Source organism: Hylobates moloch, unplaced genomic scaffold, assembly GCF_009828535.3.
Source record: "Hylobates moloch isolate HMO894 unplaced genomic scaffold, HMol_V3 SCAFFOLD_13, whole genome shotgun sequence".
NCBI classification, from domain to species: Eukaryota; Metazoa; Chordata; class Mammalia; order Primates; family Hylobatidae; genus Hylobates; species Hylobates moloch.
Window position 1 is genome coordinate 33800302 of NW_026652288.1, and position 26586 is coordinate 33826887.

The 26586-nt window shown below is 41.0% G+C and overlaps 1 protein-coding gene across 5 annotated transcripts; it reads right to left on the reverse strand.

Annotated features, from left to right (window-relative positions):
- Window positions 1-5284: 5284 nt before the first annotated feature.
- On the reverse strand, window positions 5285-26586 carry ZNF225 (zinc finger protein 225). 5 transcript variants are annotated; one of them, XM_032172669.2, is made up of 5 exons: window positions 26417-26586; window positions 24137-24219; window positions 21665-21791; window positions 21399-21491; window positions 5285-9102 (listed from the first exon to the last, which is right to left on the reverse strand). In XM_032172669.2, exons 2-5 carry the CDS (start codon window positions 24149-24151, stop codon window positions 7217-7219), a joined length of 2121 nt encoding a protein of 706 aa, XP_032028560.1. In that variant the 5' UTR covers window positions 24152-24219; window positions 26417-26586; the 3' UTR covers window positions 5285-7216. The 5 variants fall into 5 exon arrangements, with proteins under 5 accessions (XP_032028560.1, XP_058282279.1, XP_058282280.1 ...); XM_058426296.1 differs by lacking the exons at window positions 21665-21791; window positions 24137-24219; window positions 26417-26586 and adding an exon at window positions 20546-20589 and having other exon boundaries at window positions 21399-21435; XM_058426297.1 differs by lacking the exons at window positions 21665-21791; window positions 24137-24219; window positions 26417-26586 and adding an exon at window positions 19577-19643 and having other exon boundaries at window positions 21399-21414.

A 26586-nucleotide genomic window follows, 5' to 3' on the forward strand; every position in this document is an offset into this window, starting at 1 on the left:
AGTCTCACATTCTAGATTCATTTTATAAACAAAAAAAGACCTTTTCACAATTTCGTTTACACGTAAAAACAAGGTTAGTATGCTAACCACACAATGTCATACATGCCCCTCTTTGAAAATTGACTGCTATTTCTATACTAGTTACAGCTGTATTGTTGCTCTAGTCTGCCCTTCCAAATGACAAAATTTATTGAGATGCTCCATCTCGGCCAGGCGCAGTGGGTCATGCTTGTAAACCCAGTACTTTGGGAGGCCAAAGCCAGTGGATTACTTGAGGCCAGCAGTTTGAGACCAGCCTGGCCAACATAGTGAAACGCTGTCTCTACTAAAAATACAAAAAATTAGCTGGGCGTGGCATGGTGGTATATGCCTGTAATCCCAGCTACTCAGGAGGCTGAGGTACAAGAACCACTTGAACCTGGGAGACCGAGATCACACCACTGCACTCTAATCTGGGTGACAGAACAAGACACTGTCTCAGAAAAAAAAAAAAAAAATGGAAGGGAGGGAGGAAGGAAGGGAAATGCACTCCAGCTGAGTGGCAGAGCGAGACTGTCTCAGAAAAAAAAAAAAAAAAAGGAAGAAAAGAAAGAAATGTAAATCCATCAGTATCTTCTAAATAATTTAAAATTATTTTTTCCAGGGTTATATTTTTAACATTTTGATCTTCAGCAATTCCAACATTCAAGATTATGTCTTTCTGGATTATGATCAACTCCTGTCCTTAGTGCATGATCTCAGGACGTACCAGATACTAGTTTTTATCCATTACTGGTGCTGCTAAACTTGAACAGTTGATTAAGGTGTTTCTCTCCAGAATTCTGCACTCTAAAATTATTTTTCCCCTAAAAAGTTACTACTATCTGGTGAAAAATTGAGATATTCCAACTCATTCTATGTTGATTTTTTGGCATTATGCGCTAAGAAAAAGCTTTCCATCTATATTATTTATTTGTTTATACCAGTGTGGATTTGTGAATTCTTGTTATATTAATGAGTTCACATCTACTACTGTTATTATGTATTTTGAATCTCTGGTTGTCTCAGATTTTGCCAGTAAAATCCTCTTCAAGCAGTCCCCTCTTGCCTTCTGGCTCCTTCTGTTCATCACGATATGAGCTCTTCGTGCACTGGTTTACTTTTTGATACTGTGTGTTCCAAGTTCATTAGGTATTTTTCAAGTTCATTGGGTATTTTCTTTTTTTTTTTTTTGAGACGGAGTCTCACTCTGTCGCCCAGGCTGGAGTGCAGTGGCGCAATCTCGGCTCACTGCAAGCTCCGCCTCCCGGGTTCACGCCATTCTCCTGCCTCAGCCTCTCCGAGTAGCTGGGACTACACGCGCCCGCCACCACGCCCGGCTAATTTTTTTGTATTTTTAGTAGAGACAGGGTTTCACCGTGGTCTCGATCTCCTGACCTCGTGATCCGCCCGCCTCGGCCTCCCAAAGTGCTGGGATTACAAGCGTGAGCCACTGCGCCCGGCCGTTCTTTGGGTATTTTCCCTACCCTAGCCATGAGATCAGATATTTCTCCTAGGACTTCTGGTTGCTATTTGTGGAAAATGTAGTTAGAAACAAAGAACTGAGTGCTAGGTGTGATCGCTGCTACCTTAGTGTTATTGATTCTTGACCCTCTCAGCTGACAAAACTAGCAAATATATACTTTTTTTTTTTTTTTTTTTTGAGACGGAGTTTCCCTCTTGTTGCCCAGGCTGGAGTGCAATGACGTGATCTCCGCTCACTGCAACCTCTGCCTCCCAGGTTCAAGAGATTCTCCTACCTCAGCCTCCCAAGTAGCTGGGATTATAGGCATGCACCACCACGCCCGACTAATTTTATATTTTTAGTAGAGACGGGATTTCACCATGTTGGCCAGGCTGGTCTTGAACTCCTGACCTCAAGTGATCTGCCCACCTCGGCCTGGCCTTTTTGTTTTTTGTTTTTTTGTGGTAGAGACAAGAGTCTCACCATGTTGCTCAGGCTGGTCTCAAACTTCTAGACTCAAGTGATCCTCTCGCCTCAGGCTTTTTCCACTCTTTATACTGCTATTGATGTCTAGTTATTATGATCTAGACTGTAATTGGAAAATATATTTTTATGGTGTCAAACTTTTACATTTATCAAGACTTGTTTTGTGGCGTAATATATGGTCTGTCTTGAAGAATGTTTCATGTGCAATTGAGAAAATGTGTATTCTGTTGGGGGGCGGAGAGTTATGTAAATGTCTCTCAGGTTGAATTGGTGTATAATGTTCTTCAAATTATCTGTTTCCTTATTTATCTTTTGTCTCGGTGTCCTATGCATTTGAAAGAAAGGTAGGGAGTCTCTTACTATTATTGGAGAGTTGTGTATTTCTCCCTTCAATTCTGTCAGTATTTACATTTTATATTTTGGAACTCTGATATTTGGTACATATATGTTTATAACTGTTTCATCTTAGTGAAATGAACCTTTTAGCAATATTTAATGTCTCATTTAACAGTTTTTGACTTAAAATCTGATTTATCTGTTAGTATAGCTACCTGTGCTGTTATTTTTTTTACATGGAATACCTTTTTCCATCATTTGCCTTTCACCTATGCATGTCATTAGTTCTAATGTGCAGAGCATATAATTACATATTGTCTTTCAATCATTTTGACAAACTACATCTTTTTATTGGGGAGTTTCATTAATTTCACTTAAACTAATTATACATAGGTAAGGACTACCATTTTAAATTTGTTTTCTATATGTCCTGTTGTGTTTTTGCCTCTCTTTTCCTTCATTACTATTGTCCTTTGTGTTGAGTTCTTTTTTTGTAGTGATACATTTTGAATAACTTTTTTTTTTTTTTTTTGAGATGGAGTCTCACTGTGTTGCCCAGGCTGGAGTGCAGTGGCACAATCTCAGCTTACTACAAGACCTCCACCTCCTGGTTTCAAGCAATTCTCCTGCCTCAGCCTCCCAAGTAGCTGGGACTACAGGCACGTGCCACCATGCCCCGCTAATTTTTTTTGTATTTTTAGTAGAGATGAGATTTCACCATATTGGCCAGGATGGTCTCAATCTCTTGACCTCATGATCCGCCCGCCTTGGCCTCCCAAAGTGCTGGGATTACAGGCATGAGCCACCGTGCCTTGCCTTGAATCACTTATTTTCTTTTGTGCATGTTTCATTGGTATTTTCTTTATAGTCACCAAAAGTATATGTAACATCCTAAAATTATAACAATCTTTTAAATTGATACCAACTTAACTTCAATCAGATATAAAAACCCTACTCCTTCACAGCTCCTTTCTCCCGGCACTGTTACTGATCTCATAGTACATCTTTACATATTGTGTACTTATTTACATAGACTGGTAGTCATTTTTATGCATTTGTTTTTTACGTCGTGTAGAAAATAAAAACTGGGATTACTAACTAAAGTTACTATCATAATGTTGTTTGTATTGCTTCATGTAATTGCCTTTAGTATAGATCTTTATATTTTCATATGATTTCAAGTTATTGTCTAAAATCCTTTCAACTTGAAGGATTGATTCCCTTTATCAATTTTTTTTTTTGAGATGGAGTCTCGCTGTGTTGCCCAGGCTGGAGTGCAGTGGCACAATCTCGGCTCACTGCAACCTCTACCTCCCAGGTTCAAGCAATTCTCCTGCCTCAGCCTCCTGTATAGCTGGGATTACAGGCACTCACCAACATGCTTGGCTAATTTTTATATTTTTAGTAAAGACAGGGTTTCACCATGTTGGCCATGCTGGTCTCAAACTCCTGGACTCAAATGATCTGCCTGCCTCAGCCTCCCAACCTTTATCAATTCTTGAATAACTTGTCTACTGGCAATTCTCTCAGCTTTTTTTTTCTGAAAAGTTATTAATTGATCTCTCATTTTGGAAGTATAGTTTTGCTGAATATAGAATCCTCAATATACCAGGTTTTTTTCCAGCACTTTAATACATCATCTGGCCTTGGAGGTTTGCTGAGAAATCTACTGATGATCTTTTTTTTTTTTTTTTCTTTTTTGAGACAGTCTTCCTCTGTCACCCAGACTGGAGTGCAGTGGCATGATCTCAGCTCACTGCAATCTCTGTCTCCCAGGTTCAAGTGATTCTCCTGCCTCAGCCTCCCGAGTAGCTGGCACTACAGGTGTGCACCACCACACCTGGCTAATTTTTGTATTTTTAGTAGACACAGGGTTTCACCGTGTTGGCTAGGCTGGTCTCAAACTCCTGACCTCAAGCGATCCACCTGCTTCAGCCTCCCAAAGTGCTGCGATTATAGGCATGAGCCACTGTACCTGGCCGGAGCCACTGATGATATTATTGAGGATCTCTTGTACATGACAAGTCACTTTCATGCTGCTGCTTTCAAGATGTTCCTTTGTCTTTTTGATTATAATGTGTCTCAGTGTGGGTCTCTTTGGATTTATCCTACTTGAAAACAAGAATTCAGTCACTGCCAAAATGTGTGATTACTTCTCTTTTTGAGTACACAGTCACAGAAGTTCATGACCATAGGTCCTTATGGAGATATCTGGGGAAAAAATTAGTGCTGTAAATTTTTTGCAATCTAGCAAGGTCCATCCTTATCCAGAACTGCCCTCCCATCCCATCAAAGGAATTGTGGATTTGTAAACTGGACATGTCTTGGAATTTATTTTTGGGCTGTGAGTCTGCATTAGAGGATTCAAGTTACACTTTGGTTCACTTGAAATAGAAACCTTCTACCTATATAGATTATGTAACAATTTAATAGACTTCTCATAAACTTATTTATTTCATTTACTTTTTTGAGATGGAGACACGCTGTATCACCCAGGCAGGAGTGCAGTGGCACGATTTTGGCTCACTGCAACCTCCACCTCCTAGGCTCAAGCGATTCTCCTGCCTCAGCCTCCTGAGTAGCTAGGATTGTAGGCGCACACCACCACACCTGGAGTATTTTTTGTATTTTTAGTAGAGATGAGGTTTCACCACGTTGGCTAGGCTGGTCTAAAACTCCACCTCGGCCTCGCTAAATGCTGGAATTACAAGCATGAGCCACCATGCCCATCCTCATCAATTTATTTATTATGTTATGGATAATAGGACCAACAAAGGAAGGTCAACTAACCTGACTTGAAGCCTCCCTCCTTTTTCAAACGCAGAGGAAGGATGATAATCTGTAATAATCCCCACCAATTGTGAAAATATACCCAAGTCAAAGTTGTATTAGGGAACTCACCAGTGTCCACAAAAGAAAAAGGAAATCAAATCTGTGGTAAAAAATGGCAAAGAACATTAGCCCCACATAAGCCCAGGGTACTAGATATAGAACTAGGTATTTAATATTCAGTGTGGTTGAAATATTAACAAGAAACACAATCAATCCCACATGTTAACACCATGTTGTAACCAAGTTGATGATCCAGGACACACCAGAGAGCAGACATAGACCCTACCAAACTTTTAATAATTATAATAGGCAAATATTTTCTGTTTAATCTGCTGAGTATTCTGTTACAATTACCTTGGAGATGAGCTATTCTGGTATCTGGTGACAGTTAAAAACCAAAACACACAAAACAAAAAAGAAGACTGCAGCCAATAGTTTTCTAATACTATGTGCACAAAAAGTTAATATAACAGGCCTGAGACTGCAAATCTTAAGAAAGGACTGCTTACAAGACTGGCCTTTAGCTGGTGTTAGGAAACACGGAGTTTGAGAGGGTTGCCACCATTCTGTAACCGGTAGGCATGGTTCAAGTTATTCTGAAGACTTGCTCCCCTTCTTGGAGTCTAGAATCTTGATATGTACCAGTGGGATGGTACCTACATGATTAGTCCCAATAAGAACCTTTGGTACGGGTTGACAATTAATTTCCATTGTAGACATTTCACAAGTACGATCACAATTCAATACTGGAGGAATTGAGACCTGTTACTCCATGCACAAAGGATCTTTACAAATTTGTATCTGATTTCCTCCAGATATTATCCAAGAACCTTTTCCCTTTACTGATTATTTATATCCTGTCACTATAATATAGTCATGAGTACAACTATATTGAGTCCTCTTAGCAAATCATAGAATCTGGAGAGATTGTCTTAGGGACCTCCAACCCACTATGCAAATTGAGACAGCACGGATCTTCATAAAGTACCTAGCATCCTGAAAAGATACAGTCTAGACCATTAAGTATAAAAATCAACTATCTCTAGTAGACATTTTGCTGAAGAAAGCCTTTTAACCTAATGTACTCAAAATACCACCACGGTGTCTGTGAATGGAATGGTGCTCAATCCTGCTCTTTGTCCTAACTGGTTCCAGACTGTTAGAGGCCCCACTGCTGTCATGCTATTGTTCCCTACCCATACACACCTTTTCTTAAAAGAATCTTTGTTGATTTTTTACATCCACATGTATACCCCATGATTTCTATCTCCAGGATTTTTCCACTCCTTCACTTATGCTTAAAGCGAGCTCACATGCATTATGTATGAGGACAGCCGAAGACACGCACCAATTTTTCCCTATATTCAAATTAGAGAATTTTTTGTTTTGAAAACCAATTTCCACAATCTTATTCCTTAATTTTGAGTCATGTCATACTATTATATGATACTTGGTACATATCCAAAGAAAAGGAAATCAGTATGTTAAAGTGTTATCTCCACCCCCCCATGTTTATTGCAGCACCATTCACGATAGCCAAGAAATAGGCCAAGATATGTAATCAACCTAAGCGTCCACTGGATGAATGAATAAAGAAAATGGGGCAAATATACACATCAGAGTATTAGCCATGAAAAACAACAAAATTCTATCACTCACAGCAAAGTGAATGAGCCTTACAGGGCATTATATTAAGTGATATATGCCAGGCACAGAAAGATACATACCACATGTTCTCACACATATGTGGAAGCTCAAAAAGTTAACTTCATAGAAGTAGAGAGTAGAATAGTAGTTCTTAGAGGTGAGGAGGCAGGGTGGTAGCCAAAGGTTGGTTAATGAATACAGAAATACAGGCAAGTAGGAGGAATAAGTTCTAGTGTTTTATACCACTACAGGGTGACTGTAATTAACAACGTATTATTTTCAAATAGCTAGGACAGTGAATTTTAAGGGTTCCCAACACAAATAAATGATAAATGTTTGAGGTGATGGATACGTTAATTACACTGATTTGATCATAACACATTGTATACTTGTATTAACTATCACACTGTACCCCATAAAAGAGTACAACAGTTATGTGTCATTTAAAAATAATGACAAAAGCGTATCGAGATTCAAGCGCCTCTTGTAGCGCTTCCCACAGTCCTCACATTTAGATGTTTGCTCTCCACTTTGGTCTCTTTGTTGGTCTTTAAGGCATGAACTGTGCACAATGCTCTTCCCACAGTCCTCACATTGAAGTAGTTTTTCTCTACTGTGGAGTCTCTGATGGGTTAGATAAGTTGAGGCCCATCTGAAGCTCTTTCCACACTTCTCACATTTGTATGGCTTTTCCCCAGTGTGAACCCTCTGATGGGAATGAAGCTGTGAATTCTCAGAAAATCTCTTCCCACACTCTTCACATTTGAATGGCTTTTCATCACCATGGAGTCTCTTATGATTCAAAATACTTGAGGCCCGGCTAAAGCTCTTCCCACATTCTTTACAATTATAAGGTCTCTCTCCAGTGTGGACCCTCTGGTGCATGTCAAGATTAAACTTACTGTTGAAGCCCTTCCCACACTCTTCACATTTGTATGGCTTTACTCCAGTGTGGACTCTGCGATGAGAATAAAGTTGTGAATTCTGAGTAAATCTTTTCCCACACTCTTCACATTTGAATGGTTTTTCTCCACTGTGGACTCTACGATGGGTATACAGTTGTGAATTCTGAGTAAATCTTTTCCCACATTCTTCACATTTAAATGGTTTTTCTCCACTGTGGATTCTCTGATGATTCAAAAGACATGAGGCCCAGCCAAAGCTCTTCCCACATTCCTTACAATTATAGGGTTTCTCTCCTCTGTGGACCCTCTGATGAAAGTCAAGATCCAACCTCCTTTTGTAGCCCTTCCCACACTCCTCACATCTATATGGCTTTTCTCCACTGTGGGCTCTCTGGTGAGAATAACGTTGTGAATTTGTATAAAATCCCTTCCCACATTCTTCACATTTGAATGGTGTCTCTCCACTGTGGACTCGCACATGTCTTGAAAGACCTGAGGCCCATCTGAAGCTCTTCCCACATTCTTTACAATTATATGGCTTCTCCCCTGTGTGGTCTATCTGATGCTTATAAAGATCTTGCCTATAAATGAAGCATTTTCCACATTCCTCACATTTGTACCGTTTCTCTCCTGTGTGGACCATGCGATGACTATTAAGTGCTGATTTCAGACCAAAGCTCTTACCACATGTATCACATCTGAATGGTTTCTCTCGCATGTGAACCATGGAATGCCTATTAAGATTTGCTCTACTACGGAAGCTCTTACAACATATATCACATTTGAATGGCTTCTCCCCAGTATGGATTCTTTGATGTTCCTGCAGCTGGGAATCATGAATGAAGGCCTTCCCACATTTCTCACAAATATGAGGTTTCACTCCTGTGTGTAATTTACGGTGAACATGAAGTCCTGATCTACGACTAAAGCCTTTCCCACACTGCTCACATTTGAATGGTTTCTCTCCAGTGTGGATTCTCTGATGAATTTGCAGATGTGAGCTCTGATTGAATTCCTTACCACACACATCACAATTATAGAGTTTCTCCCCCATGTGAACTCTCTGATGGATACGAAGAGCTGAGCTATAACAGAAACTCTTTCCACATTCATCACATGTATGAGACTTCTCTCTTGACTGTAATTGTTGATGAAGATCAAGGACGGAGACATCACTAAAGGACTTTTTACACTTCCTACCCTCAGAAGGTTTCTCTCTTATGTGAATTATAGATAGTCCTGCATCAACCTGGCAGGGCATATCGTCTTGTTTGGAGAACTGAAAGCTGTTTACCATGGAGTCTTGAAACCTGGTTAAGTCACTTGAAATTTGTCCCCAGGTTTGATGACTGAACAACCCTTCAAGTGTTCCTGATTCTGGAACAGTCTCCATCTCCGTTTGGATCTTGCCTCCTATAATGACACAGAATTAAGAGATGTGGGCAAGTAAAGCTTTTATTCAGTGTTATCAAGATTTCATACTTAGGACATAGCCTGAAATTTTAATAAATACAGGGAATGTTCAGGTTGTATTTTCCCTTTTTTTTTTTTTTTTTTTTTTTGAGACGGAGTCTTGCTCTGTCCCCCAGGCTGAAGTGCAGTGGTGTGATCTCCGCTCACTGCAAGCTCCACCTCCCGGGTTGTTCACACCATTGTCCTGCCTCAGCCTCCTCAGTAGCTGGGACTACAGGCGCCCGCCACCACGCCCAGCTAATTTTTTGTATTCTTAGTAGAGATGGGGTTTCACTGTGTTAGCCAGGATGGTCTCGATCTCCTGATCTTGTGATCCGCCCTCCTCAGCCTCCCAAAGTGCTAGGATTACAGGTGTGAGCCACTGTGCCCAGCCCTGTATTTTCCTTTTTTTAAGAGAGTGTGTCCCTCTGTTACCCAGGCTGGAGTGCAGGGACACGATCATGGCTCACTGCAGCCTTGACCTCCTGGGCTCAAGTGATCCTCCCACCTCCGCCTCCTGAGTAGCTAGGACTACAGGCACATACCACCATAACTAGCTAATTTTTACATTTTTTGTAGAGACAAGGTCTTGCTATGTTGCCAAGGCTGGTCTTGAACTCCTGGCCACAAGTGATACTCCCATTTTGGCCTCCCAAAGTGCTGGGATTACAGGCTTGAGCCACTGTGTCCAGCCAATGTGTTTTCCAAGTACACTATGGACTCTGGTTTGCATGAGACCAATTCAGAACCACACCAAGTGTCATATGTGAAATACTTGGTAGAAATAAAACCTTGCATGGTAAGTTATGTAACTAATAAATTATGTAAACAGTGAGATATGAATCAAATGTGAACTTTAAGGAGAAGCCATAACATCATCAAAACTTTGTATATTTTAGTTTGTATTGTATATCCTTATGAAGTAAAGAAATTATCCTAAGTCACAAAGAGGCCTGGGTGATGTCCTCAGCATCTGAGAGGCAATCTCTCGGTCCTTAAAATGTCATGCCTTAGGAGAATGTCTTTGTTTGCCTGGAGGTAGTAGGTCTAGTAAGTCACTGTGGACAGTGTAATACTATGATTTAGGATTATGGGTGGCCACACCTATGAGGAGAATGTGGTGCTCACTATGTGAGAAAGACCAACCATGTGATTTATGGTGAGGCTTTAGGTCATGTGGAATCAGTCAACCAGGAGACTGAGACTACTCATACGGGAAAGAAATCAACCAATAATGGCTATGTAATTAACGGACAACGATTACTGTGAATACCAGGGCTCAGGAAAGCTTTCCTGATAGGCTCTCCTCCCATCTAATGTCACACCTTAATCTTGGGGATGTAATGCATCCTGATTTCATGGGGAGAGTACAATAAAAAGTTCTCATTTGATACTTCCCTGGACTCTGTCTTACTTGATTTTTCTCCTAATTGTAATATGCATCTTTCCCCTATAAAAGCCCATAACTTTAAGAATATAGAACATGAAGGTAATTTGGGGAAACCACTGAATTTGTCATTGGTAAGGAGTGACAGCAGTCTTCTGTGAGCTGTCACTTTAAACTTTGTAATTGGTTAAGCTCTTCACAATACTAAATATCAAATACCTAGGAGTATTTATGTCTACATTTTCAGAGTATTCCTGCACAAGAATTTTTGCAGAACATGTATAATCTCATTTGTCTGCACTGATATGAACAATAACTTGATTACCTGAAATAGAAAAGGATCAGAAACCTTCAGTTTTGATAGGAATCTGAAAGGCTGGACCTGAAAGAAATACACAAAGGGGGATGCTCCTGATGAGACAATGAAAGTTGGTAAGATCACCTGGGATGAAAAGAACGCCTAAGGGGTCATGCCCTGGTTGGTTCCATGTGAAGTTATTGGACTGTCTCATTGAAAACAGATGGTAGAAAAAATATGATGTAAAGAAATAGACCTTTATACCCATTTTCAAAATAAACACTACAGACTCTTAGTGAGCTGTAAAATAAATCTGAAACCTTCTAAAAAGCATTTAGGAAAAAGAACCAGAATAGAAATTATCATAGCATCGTGACAAACAGAAAAGGTGCCATTATATGAAATGCCTACTAAAGGTACTCATACACATCTACATGCCCAAAATATTTTCATCCTGGTGATGATGAAAGATGTACTTCTTACTATGGCTCATGGTCATAAAACATCAAAAATCTTGGTCAGGATATTACCACATTCTGAATTAAGTAAATCAATCAAATGGAAAGTTAATTTTCAATGGCTGAATCTTAGGAAACATTAGTAAGTAAGTGTGTACCTGCTGGTGCACATTAGAACATGCATATAAATAAAACATCATCCCTTATAAATAAGAAATTTTGGGGAAGAAGGAGGAGTCTCTTTCAGGATGTTAACATTTTGAGAGGGCAGCTTCCTGATTCTTTCCAGGATATAAAGTTCACCCGTTCAAAATACAGCACCATGTCTCTATACAAAGAAAAGGAAGATTGTACAAAATCTGTATTCTTTAACATGTTTGACAAATTTGTAAAAAATAAAGATGCAGAAATATATACCACGCTATCAAACAAAGATGACTAGAAATATAGGCAACATTCAGATGTGTGACTTGTGTCACCCTTATCCTCATTCTTCCCTCTCTAGGAGAAGGAAAGAGAAACCGGGGGTTGGTGATGTGCATGTAGACATTGGAAGAGGCAAACAGGCTGCAGATGCATAAATCTCTTGAAGGAAAGGTAGCTGGCAAGCTGGTTATTTTCTGAGACATCAGAGAATTGAAAGTTTTTTCCCCTTGTATAGGAGAGCTGTTTCAGAAGGAGACATCAGAATCCTCCTTCGAAAAGGTTTCTTTTGGCCAGGGGTGGTGGCTCATGCCTGCAATCCCAGCACTTTGGGAGGCCGAGGTGGGTAGATCACCTGAGGTCAGGTATTCGAGACCAGCCTGGCCAATGTGGTGAAACTCTGTCTCTACTAAAAAATACAAAAAAAATTAGCTGGGTAAGGTGGCATATACCAGTAATTCCAGCTACTTGGGAGGCTGAGGCAGGAGAATCACTTGAACCTGGGACACGGAGGCTGCAGTGAGCCGACATGGCATCATTGCACTCAAGTCTGTGTGACAGAGGGAGACTCCGTCTCAAAAATAAAATAAAATAAAATAAAATAAAAAAAGAAAAAGAAAATAAAAGGTTTCTTTCCACAGATGAATATTCTCCCTACAAAAAGCTCCAAGACAAGATCATCATGGCAGACGGAAGGCAGGACTAGATTGCAGCTCCAACTCCGACGGACAGAGCAGCATACAGAGTCTCCCATTGTGAATTTTACCTCCAGATCAACTGCAAAAACAAACTAGCAATCCCGAGAAGACCCACAGACCCTCTGAAGGAAGTGGACTGCTCCTGCAGGATCCCGGAGATACCACAAATACTGTGGGTGCCCCAGCTGTGGAAGTGAGAAAAAGCCTCCTCTCCTGAACACACACCCTCACTGGAGAAACTGAAGGTCTGTTTGCGGGAGAAGTTTCCGACCTTTCCTGGAGCTGAGTCAATTTAGAGAGCTGAGTAAGATACAGGGGTAGACAAAGCAACAGAAAGGCCTTGGGACCTCGTTGGGTCCCTAAGCAGGCCATTCTTGCCTGGCATCACAGGGATCCATCAGGAAGGCAGCCAGAGGAGCAGGGGGTGGGGAACTCCACAAGGAGAAAGAAGTATCCAGCTGAATTTTGTACAGTTTGAACGGGGCAAGAAGCCTCCTGGCCAGAACCTGGGGGAGGGCGTGAATCCAGTGTGCAGACTCACAGGCAGGGGAAGACCCAAGCCCTTTTCTTTTGCAGCTGAGAGGTGGGTAGCCTGGGGCAAGGTCTCCAGCCCAGCTTGCCCACTGCCTGAAAACAGACTCAGGGCTGTTAGTGGGGGCACGGTGGGAGCGAGACCAGCCCTTTGGTTTGCATGGGAGCTGGGTGAGGCCTGTGACTGCCAGCTTTCCCCTACTTCCCAGACAATTTGCATGACTCAGCAGAGGCAGCCATAATCCTCCTAGGTACACAACTCCAGTGACCTGGGAACCTCACCCACATCCCCTACAGCAGCCGCAGCAAGACCCACCCAAGGAGAGTCTGAGTTCAGACACACCTAGCCCTCCCCCTCCCTGATGGTCCTTTCCTACCCACCCTGGTAGCTGAAGACAAAGGGCATATAATCTTGGGAGTTCTAGGGCCTCATCCACTGCTGGCTCCTCTCCATACTACAGCTGATGCTCTCTGGAAAGTGCCACCTCTTGGCAGGAGACCAACCAGCACAAAAATAAAGCATTAAACCACCAAAGCTAAGAAACCTCACGGAGTCCATTGCACACCCCCGCCACCTCCACTGGAACAGGTGCTGATATCTATTGTTGAGAGACCCACAGACAGTTCATATCACAGGACTCTGTGCAGACAGCCCCCAGTACCATCCCAGAGCTGGGTAGATTTGCTGGGTAGCTAGATCCAGAATAGAGACAACAATCACGGCAGTTTGGCTCACAGGAGGCCACATCCATAGGAAAAGGGGGAGAGTACTACATCGAGGGAACACCCTGTGGGACAAAAGAATCTGAACAACAGCCTTCAGCCCTAGACCTTCCCTCTGACAGAGCCTACCCAAATGAGAAGGAACCAGAAAACCAACTCTGGTAATATGACAAAACAAGGCACTTTAACATCCACCAAAATATCACACTAGTTCACCAGCAATGGATCCAAACCAAGAAGAAATCCCTGATTTACCTGAAAAGGAATTCAGGAGGTTAGTTATTAAGCTAATCAGGGAGGCACCAGAGAAAGGTGAAGCCCAGCACAAGGAAATCCAAAAAACGATACAATAAGTGAAGGGAGAAATATTCAAGGAAATAGATAGCTTAAATAAAAAAACAATAAAAAATTCAGGAAACACTGGACACACAGAAAGGCAAAATGCTCTGGAAAGTCTCAGCAATAGAATTGAACAAGTAGAAGAAAGAAATTCAGAGCTTGAAGACAAGTTCTTCGAATTAACCCAATCCAACAAAGACAAAGAAAAAAGAATAAGAAAATATGAACAAAGCCTCAAAGAAGTATGGGATTATATTAAATGACCAAACCTAAGAATAATCAGTGTTCCTAAGGAAGAAGAGAATTCTAAAACCTTGGAAAACATATTTGGGGAAATAATTGAGGAAAACTTGCCCAGCCTTACTAGACACCTAGACATCCAAATACAAGAAGCACAAAGAACACTTTGGAAATTCATTGCAAAAAGATCATTGCCTAGGCACATTGTCATCAGGTTACCTAAAGTTAAGACGAAGGAAAGAATTTTAAGAGCTGTGAGACAGAAGCGCCAGGTAACCTATAAAGGAAAACCTATCAGATTAACAGCAGATTCCTCAACAGAAATCCTACAAGCTAGAAGAGATTGGGGCCCTATCTTCAGCCTCCTTAAACAAAATAATTATCAGCCAAGAATTTTGTGTCCACCAAAACTAAGCATCATATATGAACGGAAGATACAGTCTTTTCCAGACAAATGCTGACAGAATTTGCTACTACCAAGCCACCATTACAAGAATTGCTAAAAGGAGCTCTAAATCTTGAAACAAATCCTGGAAACACATCAAAACAGAACCTCTTTAAAGCATAAATCATATAGGACCTATAAAACAAAAACACATATTAAAAAGCAAAAACAAAAAAATACAAAAACCAAAGTACACAGGCAACAAATAGCAAGATGAATGCAACGGCACCTCACATCTCAATACTAACATTGAATGTAAATGGCCTAAATGCTCCACTTAAAAGATACAGAACTGCAGAATGGATATGAGCTCACCAACCAACCATCTGCTGCCTTCAGGTGACTCACCTAACGTGTAAGGAGTCATATAAACTTAAAGTAAAAGGGTGGAAAAGGCATTTCATGCAAATGGACACCAAAAACGAGCAGGGGTAGCTATTCTGATATCAGACAAAACAAACTTTAAAGCAACAGCAGTTAAAAGATAAAAGAGACAAAGAGGGACATTATATAATGTAAAAGGCCTTGTCCAACAGGAAAATATCATAATCCTAAACATATATGCACCTAACACTGGAACTCCCAAATTTATAAAACAATTACTAATAGACCTAAGAAATGTGGTAGACAGCAACACAATAATAGTGGGGGACTTCAATACCCCACTGACAGCACCAGACAGGTCATCAAGACAGAAAGTCAACAAAGAAACAAGGAATTTAAACTATATCTTGCAACAAACGGACTTAACAGATATATACAGAACATTTCATCCAACAACCGCAGAATACACATCCTATTCAACAGCATATGGAACTTTCTCCAAGACAGACCATATGATAGGCCATAAAACGAGCCTCAATTAATTTAAGAAAATTGAAATTATATCAAGCACTCTTTCAGACCACAGTGGAATAAAACTGGAAATCAACTCCAAAAGGAACCTTCAAAACCATGCAAATACATGGAAATTAAATAATCTGCTCCTGAATGACCATTGGGTCAAAAATGAAATCAAGATAGAAATTTAAAAATTATTCAAACTGAAAGACAATAATGACACAACCTATGAAAACCTCTGGGATACAGCTAAGATAGTGCTAAGAGGAAAGTTCATAGCCCTAAATGTCTACATCAAAAAGACTGAAAGAGCACAAACTTACATTCTAAGATCACACCTCAAGGAACTAGAGAAACAAGAACAAACCAAACCCAAACCCAGCAGAAGAAAGGAAAGAACCAAGATCAGAGCAGGACTAAATGAAATTGAAACAAAACAAAACAAAACAAAACAAAAAATACAAAAGATAAATGAAAAAAAAAGCTGGTTCTTTGAAAAGATAAATAAAATTGATAGGCCATTAGCAAGATTACCCAAGAAAATAAGCGAGAAAATCCAAATAACCTCACTAGGAAATGAAACAGGAGGTATTACAAGTGACACCACTGCAATACAAAAGATCATTCTAGGCTACTATGAACACCTTTACACACATAAACTAGAAAACCTGGAAGAGGTGGATAAATTCCTGGAAAAATGCAACCCTCCTGGCTTAAATCAGGAAGAATTAGATACCCTGAACAGACCAAAACAAGCCGTGAGACTGAAATGGTAATTTAAAAATTACAAACAAAAAAAGTCCAGGACCAGATGGATTCCCAGCAGAATTCCACCAGACATTCAAAGAAGAATTGATACCAATTCTTCTGACACTATTTCACAAGATAGAGAAAGAAGGAACCCTTCCTAATTCATTCTAGGAAACCAGCATCACCCTAATACCCAAACCAGGAAAAAACATAATCAAAAAAGAAAACTACAGACCAATATCCTTGATGAACATTGATGCTAAAATCCTTAACAAAATACTAGGTAACCTAATCTAACAACATATCAAAAAGATAATCCATCATGATCAAGTGAGTTTCATGCCAGGGATGCAGGGATGGTTTAACATACCCAAGTCAATAAATGTGATATACCACATAAACAGAATTAAAAACAAAAATCACTTGATCATCTCAACAGATGTAGAAAAAGCATTTGACAAAATCCAGCAACCCTTTATGATTAAAACTCTCGCAAAATTGGCATACAAGGGACATACTTCAATGTAATAAAAGCCATCTATGACAAACCCACAGCAAACATAACACTGAATGGGGAAAAGTTGAAAGCATTCCCTCTGAGAACTAGAACAAGACAAGAACATCTACTCTCACCACTCCTCAACATAGTACTGGAAGTCCTAGCCAGAGCAATCAGACAAGAGAAAGAAATAAGGGGCATCCAAATCGGTAAAGAGGAAGTCAAACTGTCACTGTTTGCTAACGATATGATCGTCTACATTGAAAATCCTAAAGACTCCTCCAGAAAGCTCCTGGAACTGATAAAAGAATTCAGCAAAGTTTCCGGATACAAGATTAATGTACACAAATCAGTAGCTCTTCTATACATCACCAGCAACCAAGCAAAGAATCAAATCAAGAACTCAACCCCTTTTATAATAGTTGCAAAAAAAAAAAAAAAAAAATACTCAGGAATATACCTAACCAAGGAGTCAAAAGACCTCTACAAGCAAAACTACAGAATGCTGCTGAAAGAAATCATAGATGACACAAACAAATGGAAACACATCTCATGGTCATGGATGGGTGGAATCAATATTATGAAAATGACCATACTGCTAAAAGCAATCTACAAATTAAATGCAATCCCTATCAAAACATCACCATCGTTCTTCATAGAATTAGAAAAAACAATGCTAAAATTCATGCGGAACCAAAAAAGAGCTCACAGAGCCAAAGCAAGACTAAAGCAAAAAGAACAAATCTGGAGGCATCACACTAACTGATTTCAAACTATACTATAAGACCATAGTCACCAAAACAGCATGGTACTGGTATAAAAATAAGCACATAGACCAAAGGAACAGAATAGAGAACCCAGGAATAAACCCAAATCCTTACAGCCAATTGGTCTTTGACAAAGCAAACAAAAACATAAAGTGGGGGAAAGGACACCCTTTTCAACAAATGATGCTGGGATAATTGGCTAGCCACATGTAGGAGAATGAAACTGGATCTTCATCCCTCACCTTATACAAAAATCAATTCAAGATAGATTAAGGACTCAAATCTAAGACCTGAAACTATAAAAATTCTAGAAGATAACATTGAAAAAATCCTTCTAGACATTGGCTTAGGCAAGGATTTCATGATCAAAAACCCAAAAACAAATGCAATAAAAACAAATATAAATAATTGGGACCTAATTAAACTAAAGCAATTTTACACAGCAAAAGGAACAGTCACCAGAATAAACAGACAACCCACAGAGTGGGAGAATATCTTTACAACCTGTACATCTGACAAAGGACTAATATCCAGAATCTACAACAAACTCAAACAAATCAGTAACAAAAAAACAAACAACCCCATCAAAAAGTGGGCTAAGAACATGAATAGACAATTTTCAAAAGAAGATATAGATGGCCAACAAACATATTTTAAAAAGCTCAAAATCACTAATGATCAGGGAAATGCAAATCAAAACCACAATGCAATACCACCTTCCTCCTGCAAGAATGGCCATAATCAAAAATCAAAAAACAGTAGATGTTGGCATGGATGTGGTGTTCAGGGAACACTTCTACACAGCTGGTGGGAATGTAAACTAGTACAGCCACTATGGAAAACAATGTGGAAATTCCTTAAAGAACTAAAAGTAGAACTACTATTTGATCCAGCAATCCCACTACTGGGTATCTATCCAGAGGAAAAGAAGTCATTACACAAAAAAGATACTTGCACACCCATGTTTACAGCAGCACAATTCAAAATTGCAAAATCATGGAACCAACACAAATGCCCATCAATCAACAAGTGAATAAAGAAACTGTGGTATTATATACGATGGAATACTACTCAGCCATAAAAAGGAATGAATGAATAGCATTTGCAGGAACCTGGATGAGACTGGAGACTATTATTGTAAGTGAAGTAACTCAGGAATGGAAGACCAAACATCATATATTCTCACTGATATGTGGGAGCTAACCTATGAGGATACAAAGGCATAAGAATGACACAATGGCCTGTAATCCCAGCACTTTGGGAGGCCGAGGTGGGCGGATCATGAGGTCAGGAGATCGAGACCATCCTGGCTAACACGGTAAAACCCGTATCTACTAAAAATATAAAAAAAATTAGCAGGGTATGGTGGCAGGCACCTGTAGTCCCAGCTACTTGGGAGGCTGAGGCAGGAGAATGGCGTGAACCCAGAAGGTGGAGCCTGCAGTGAGCTGAGATTGCGCCACTGCACTCCAGCCTGGGCAACAGAGCGAGAGTCTGTTTAAAAAAAAAAAAAAAGAAGAGACAATGGACTTCGGGGACTTGCGGGAAAGAGTGGGAGGAGGGCGAGAGATAAAAGACTACAAATATGGTGCAGTGTATACTGCTCGGGTGATGAGTGCACCAAATTCTCACAAATCACTAAAGAACTTATGTAACCAAATATCACCTATACCCCAATAACTTATGGAAAATTTTTAAAAAATAAAAATAAAAACATAAAGCTCCAAGACAAGTCAGAGAGAAGGCATAATACTCAGGGTGGTCATAAAAAGAACACTTAGAAGTTTCCATGGGTTGTAGGTGAACTGCACATACCTAAAAATAGTATCCCAACAAGGAATCCTAAGAAAGTTCTAGATAGGCAGCCATCAAAAGACAGAAACATGTTCTGCAATAGCTCTCATTCACTCTAGTTTGTGTATCACTTATTAGCTATCTATCTCCATGATTCCTGGAGACGGTGAAGTTCCCCTCATCCATTAATTTATTTATCAGGATAACAAATAATTAGATACCTGCCATGTACCAGAACAATACCTTCTATCCTGTGAATACACAGCCATGAGCAAAACAGCTAAAATTCCTCGTCTTAGACATCACATTCCTGGGGGTAAAGGTGACAGGTAAACAGAAATATATAAGACACAGTGCAAGACAGCACAAGAAGAAAAAAATAGAACAGTGTTTTCTTTGTTTTTTTGAGACAAAGTCTCACTTTGTAACCAAGGCTGGAGTGCGGTGGCACCATCTCGGCTCACTGCAACCTCCACTTCCTGGGTTCAAGTGATTCTCCTGCCTCAGCCTCCCAAGTAGCTGAGACTACAGGCACACGCTACCACGCCTGGCAAATTCTGTATTTTTAGTAGGGATGGGATTTCACCATGTTGGCCAGGCTGGTCTCGAACTCCTGACCTCAGTGATCCACCCACCTTGGTCTCCGAAAGTAGTAGGATTACAGGCGTGAGCTACCACGCCTGGCCTAGAATAGTATTTTAAATAGGGTGGTTGGAAATGGCCTCTCTAAAACTGAACAGAGACTTGAATATGCTTAAAGGAGAAGCCAGAAAGTTTTGAGGTGAAAAAGTATTCTGATCAGAGAGAAAAGCAAGTAAGGGCTCTGAGGCAGAAGCTTCAGTAGTAGACAGAACAATGATTCATAAAAGATGTCCACATCCAGTACCCAAGACATATGAACATGTTATATTACACAGCAAGGGGGACTGGGATTGCAGATGCAATTAAGGTCACTAATCAGCTAACTAGAAAGTGAGGTCATTGTTAATCATCCAGGGGTAACCAACACAATTACAACGAACCTGAAAGGCAGGAGACGGAGGCATAAGAAGAGTGGCAGAGTGAGCATGACTATGGAAGAAGGGTCAGAAATGCAAAGTAGCTGCCTTTGAAGATGGAGGAAGGGAAACAAGAGCCAAGGAGTGCCTAGAGACTGGTAAACCAAAATAAAGGCTTCTCCCCAAGAGCATCCAGAAAGAAACAAACACCTACAGACACCTTGATAATTGTCCGGTGAGATGTGTCAGACTTCAGGCCTAAAGAAGAGAAAGATAATAAATTTTTGTTGTTTAGTCAACTAAATGTGTGGTCATTGGTTACTACAACAGGCAATACAGTGTCCTTGGCAGGTCGGAGAAGTGGTAGGGAGGACAACGTGGCTGGAAAGACAAGGCAAAAGGGAGAGGACAGGAGATGTAGTCAGAGAGGTGCTGGGGGATGAAGAGCAGATCACACGGACTCTAAAAGGCACTTAAAACACTGGTAACTTAAGTAAACATAAGAAGCCAGCCGGGCGCGGTGGCTCACACCTGTAATCCCAGCACTTTGGGAGGCCAAGGCGGGCGGATCACGAGGTCAGGAGATCGAGACCATCCTGGCTAACATGGTGAAACCTCGTCTCTACTAAAAATACAAAAAATTAGCTGGGTGTGGTTGCGGGCGTCTGTAGTCCCAGCTACTCAGGAGGCTGAGGCAGGAGAATGGCGTGAACCTGGGAGGCGGATCTTGCAGTGAGCCAAGATTGCACCACTGCACTCCAGCCTGGGCGACAGAGCGAGACTCCGTCCCAAAAAAAAAAATAAATAAATAAATAAGAAGCCAGAAAGGCTTTTGAGCCGAGGAATGGCAGTCTGACTTACATTTCCTGAGGAACACATTGGCTGCCATGAGGAAAACAGATGTCAGGGTGAGAAAAGTAGGAGCATGGCAACCAGCCCAAAGTCAGCTGTAATAATTTAGGAAAGAGGTCTGGCCGTTTAGACCAGGGCGACAGAGCTGGGCAACAGACAGAAGTAAAACAGACGGGAGAGTCATGCACAAGGACACAGAGTTGCTTGCTTCTTACCTAAATTCCCTTCTCTTTGGGTTGCTGTCTCCATCATCCAAAACTTTTCTTCCTTTAGGAAGTGGAAAGTATCTCTGTGGAGTGGTTGATGCCCTGTGAACATGAAAAGTCATGTGCTTAGTGCCAATACATCCTAGAAAAAAATCTAAGTAAAATTTACTAGAAACTTATGCATACGTTCCCAATGCATACTCAAACTTGAACACTCTAGGATACAAAGCCACTCCTGGTCCTGATGTTCCCTTACAAAGGGTGCCTGTCCTCACCCACTGAGAGCAGGTTCCTGAAGTTCTCCAGCATCACTTCTCGGTACAGTTTCCTCTGGGCAAAGTCCAGCAGCCTCAGCTCTTCCTCAGTGAAGACCACAGCCACGTCCTTGAAGGTCACTGCCTCCTACAGCATCAAACATATGCAACCTCAGTCTCATGACCAATGACTACTGAGAGAGGGGTGGCACTGAGCAGACAGAGGGGAGGGATGAGAAGCTGTTTTGGATCTTGAGAGACATAGGTCAACGCACAGACTTCCTTTTTTATTATTTTATTTTATTTATTTACTTATTTTGAGACAGTCTTACTCTGTTGCCCGGGCTGGAGTGTAGTGGCATGATCTTGGCTCACTGCAACCTCTGATTCTCGGGTTCAAGTGATCGTCCTGCCTCAGCCTCCCAAGTAGCTGGGATTACAGGTGCCTGCCACCATGCCTGGCTAATTTTTGTATTTTTAGTAGAGATGGGGTTTCACCACATTGGCCAGGCTGGTCTCAAACTCCTGACCTCAGGTGATCCGCCCACCACAGCCTCCCAAAGTGCTGGGATTACAGGCATGAGCCACTGCTCCCAGCCAGCTCATAGATTTCCTATTCATTCTGTCTATATCCTTGACAATGACGGATTTTCTTGAGTTCCACCAGAAGTGCAATGATGGAAAAGACCTCCTGTAGGTTTACTTTGTGCACTTATTGAATCTTCTTGTAGGTAACCCTGTAGGACTCTAAATGCAGCATCCTGGGCTGCATGTATATAGGTTTCAATGAATCTTGCCAATTGCCTCAGTAACATTTAGCAATTCAGTCCCAGTCTTGTCTGATAATTCCCATTTTCTCTCTCACACTTGAAGCCTGAATGTTATCATTTTTCTTTAATATCTGCTACCAAACTAACAAAGCTTGTGGTAACCTGTGTGGGACAGCTATACAGCACATCCTCTGTACTCTCAAGGCATAAACTACATACATTAATTGCAGCATTGATCTATGATCTGCAGACAGTGTGCCTAAGAGTACATCCCAAGGCTCTGTGCCTTCCTGGTCACATGACCTTGGACAAGTTCACCTATTTACTCCCTCTCTAATAATTTTCATATTATAGTTTTTTCAATGATTAAACAAGGAAATACATGGAGCATTGGGAAAGTTGATCAGTACAGACTAAGTACCTAATAAACACTAGCTTTTTAAAATTATTTTTTATTATTATTGTCATTGTTGCCATCTATTTTATCTCATTTCATGTCTGCATAGTATTCCAAAGAATTGATAATCTATTTTTATCTACTCTAAATAATCTTTAATTTTATATATGCTCATTAGTACCAATCCTGTGGAAAAAAAACATTTTGTATAGACTTTACTACTGTTTATTTAAAATAATTTTAAATGAAAATTAAAATGTCAATAAATAGGCATATTTAAAATTGTGATCATATAATATCAGGTCTCAATTTTTTACCAAACCCTAATCTTTCAAGAGGATACATGTACACTGATTTGTCTTACCATAACCAAGAGCAGGTTATCAATTTTCCCATGATTTTTGTAATCATATTGGAAGAATTTAAGTCTCACTTATTTGATTATAAATAATACCATCACCTTTTCAAATATTTATTGGCCATTTCAATTTCTCCTTTTAAACTTGCCTATTAATGTCCTTTATTCACATTCCTTTGGATTTTCTTTTCTATTCTGTACACGAGATTCTTATTTTGGATTTTATCTTTTTCAGATATACAAGTAGTGAGTATTTTCACTCTAGGCTGTTATATTTTCTGGTAACATTGTGTGAGGTACTACCCTCTACCACACTGAAAGTAAAGATTTTCTATCATGACTATGGTTATCACTGTCCTTGGGTGCCTGGAGCACTGGGTGCATCTGAGTAGGTGTCAAGTCAGGAAGAAAGAAGATCACCCCGAAATGGTGCCTGGGAGGAGCAGTGCCACCTGGGGACGCTGGCTCTCGGGTTGGCACCACACAACAGGCTATAACTGCTTAACTGCTGCTTTACACAAGGATTATTGGAGGTGTTCACACAGGAAGAGCTAGATTCTGTTTCTCCCATGCTATATCTCTGTTGTACTCCCTAAGTCTTCCCAAGACTGAGAAGAACTTGTGAGAATATGAGTAATGAGAAGAAATACAGCCAGGCACGGTGGCTCACGCCTGCAATTCCAGCACTTTGGGAGGCTAAGGCAACGGATCACCTGAGGTCAGGAGTTTGAGACCAGCCTGGCCAAGATGGTGAAACCCCGTCTCTACTAAAAATACAAAAATTAGCCAGGTGTGGTGGTGTATGCCTGTAGTCCCAGCTACTTGGGAGGCTGAAGCAGGAGAATCACTTGAACTCCGGAGGCAGAGGTTGCAATGAGCCAAAATCAGGCCACTGCACTCCAGCCTTGGCGACAGAACAAGTCTCCATAAAAGAAATTTTAACAGCAAGAGAGGCAAGCTCTACTCACCTTCAACGTGGTCATCTTTCCTCCTATTTCAGGGAATATTCAGAGTCCTGAGTGATACAGTCTGAGGGAAAGCAGAATCCTGCCTGGAAAGTACCAGAGAAGGCAGAAAAAGAGACATGAAAGTGTGGCCAGGGATGCCGTCCGCCAACACGAATGTGTATTGTAAATTAATACATGAATGTTCACAACAGCATCAGTCATAGTAACCCAAAACTGCACACCAACAAACGCCCTCCTATGCGTACATGGATAGACAAATTGTGGCCTATTCATACAATGGAATCTTATTTGGAAATTAAAAGGAATGAAGTACTGATTCATGCTACAACATGCATGAACTTTGGAAACATTATGCTAAGTGAAAGAAGCCAGTCACATAGGAAGGCCCACATATTGCATGATCCTATTTCTATGAAATTCCAGAGTAGGCAAGTGTATACAACGAGGAAGTAGGTAGGTGGTCTCTGCATATTTGAGGTGAGAAAGAGGATTAACTATAAGCAGACACAAGGAGTCTTAACGGGGGATGAAAATGATTTAAACTGAATTATGGTGATGTTTATTCCACTCTACAAAGTTCCTAAAAATCATTAAAGTGTACACACAAAATGGGTAGTTTCTATGATATGTAGAATACACCTCAATAAAGTTGGACAAAGCATTGGTAATTGTTCATCCACATGTCATTTAATAAGACTGGATTCTGGATCTACACTGATAGAATATTTATAGTTGAATGAATGAATAAGCAAATGAAGGAGAAGGGGAAGTTCACCTTTACAGTAGAATGTGCACTAATAAATGTATTTCTCCTTAAAAGATTTTATTTAACTAAAAAAATAGGGAGTGTATATTGAGAGCAACTTGAATCTGTGTTCCTGGGGTAAAAAAAAAATTCAAAATAATAACTTTACAATGCAGAAATCTGACAAACATGACTTTGGCCAAGTGAACGAAGTTGAGATCACCAATGAAGTGACAAACTGACATATAGCCCCTGTTATGTTGCAATGAGAAATTTACCACTTCAGGCTGGGCACGGTGGCTCATGCCTGTAATCCCAGCACTTTGGGAGGCCAAGGCGGTTGAATCACCTGAGGTCAGGAGTCTGAGACCAGCCTGGCCAACATGGTGAAACCACGTCTCTACTAAAAATACAAAAATTAGCCGGGTGTGGTGGCAGGCACCTGTAATCCCAGCTACTTAGGAGGCTGGGGCAGGAGAATAGCTTGAACCCGAGAGGTGGAGGTTGCAATGAGCTGAGATCGTGCCATGCACTACAGCCTGGGCGACAAGAGCGAAACTCCGTCTCAAGAAAAAAAAAAAAAGAGAGAGAGAGAGATTTACCACTTCTGTGGTATTCCAGCAAAAAATGCATAATTTGAAGTTAAACATGAAATACATCAGAAAAACTCCAAATGAACATCTTTGACCAAAATAACTTCATCTATACTCTTCAAAAATAACAAGGATAAAATATCAAGAAAAAAAAGATGAAAGCTATGCTATCTTTCAAGATTAAAGAGTAGAAAAACATGACAACTGAAAGCAACACCCATACCCGAAGACACATCGTATACACTCCTGGTTGGGGTGAGCCTCTCTGTCAAAGAAAAAAGCCAAGGATCACTCACGTAGAGCTTTGCCCTCAAAAGCCAAGAAGTCCCTCCCTGCAGCTCTTTTGGAAAGGTCGAGCTGGGTAAGGAGAAGGCTGTGAAACACCCAGACCGTGGTCGCCGTGCCCCATAAAAGTTAAATGCTCCTCTCCCCTCCTGGAAGTGGACGCAACCCTCGCCTTCCTAAAAGAGAGGTCAGAAGGCGTCCAGGATCACCCAGCGTCCTGCAGGGATCAGGGAGAAGGGCCGGTGCCCCTGCAGCTGGAGCTTTCACCCCACCCGGGGACCTAACAGGCATCGTGGGAAATTAACAAGAGACCACCAGTCACCAAATGACAGGGGCTGCTTTAAGGCTGTCATTTGTGTTACCGCTTTCAGTTCCCAAAACGATTCTATTAGGATAGTCCTAAACTCCCCATCTTAAAGAACAGTAAGGGGAGACCCAAGGAGATTAAGTAACATCCCAACGTTTTATCGCGAGGAAGTGGCCACGCGCGTGGGGTGCAGGGAGGCGGAGTGGGCGAGCTCAGAGCCCCGGAGACCCTAAAACCAGGCGAGACGCGACCCGACCAAGTCCCAAACACCCCGGGGACGCGAGGAGAGCCCCATGCCCAAGAAGGCTCCACTGACGAGAACGAAAACAGCGGCCCCCGCCCCACCAAACCTTTGCTCTCCGACGAGGTTTCTTTTCCCCTAATTCGATCACCAGTTCGTTGAGGATCCAATGCGTAGGCCCAGGAAATTCAGAAGGGTCCCGTGGAACTGACCCAAACTACCAGGGTCAGTACAAACTACAAAACTGCAGCAACCTCACATTAACGGAGCGGAAGTGCC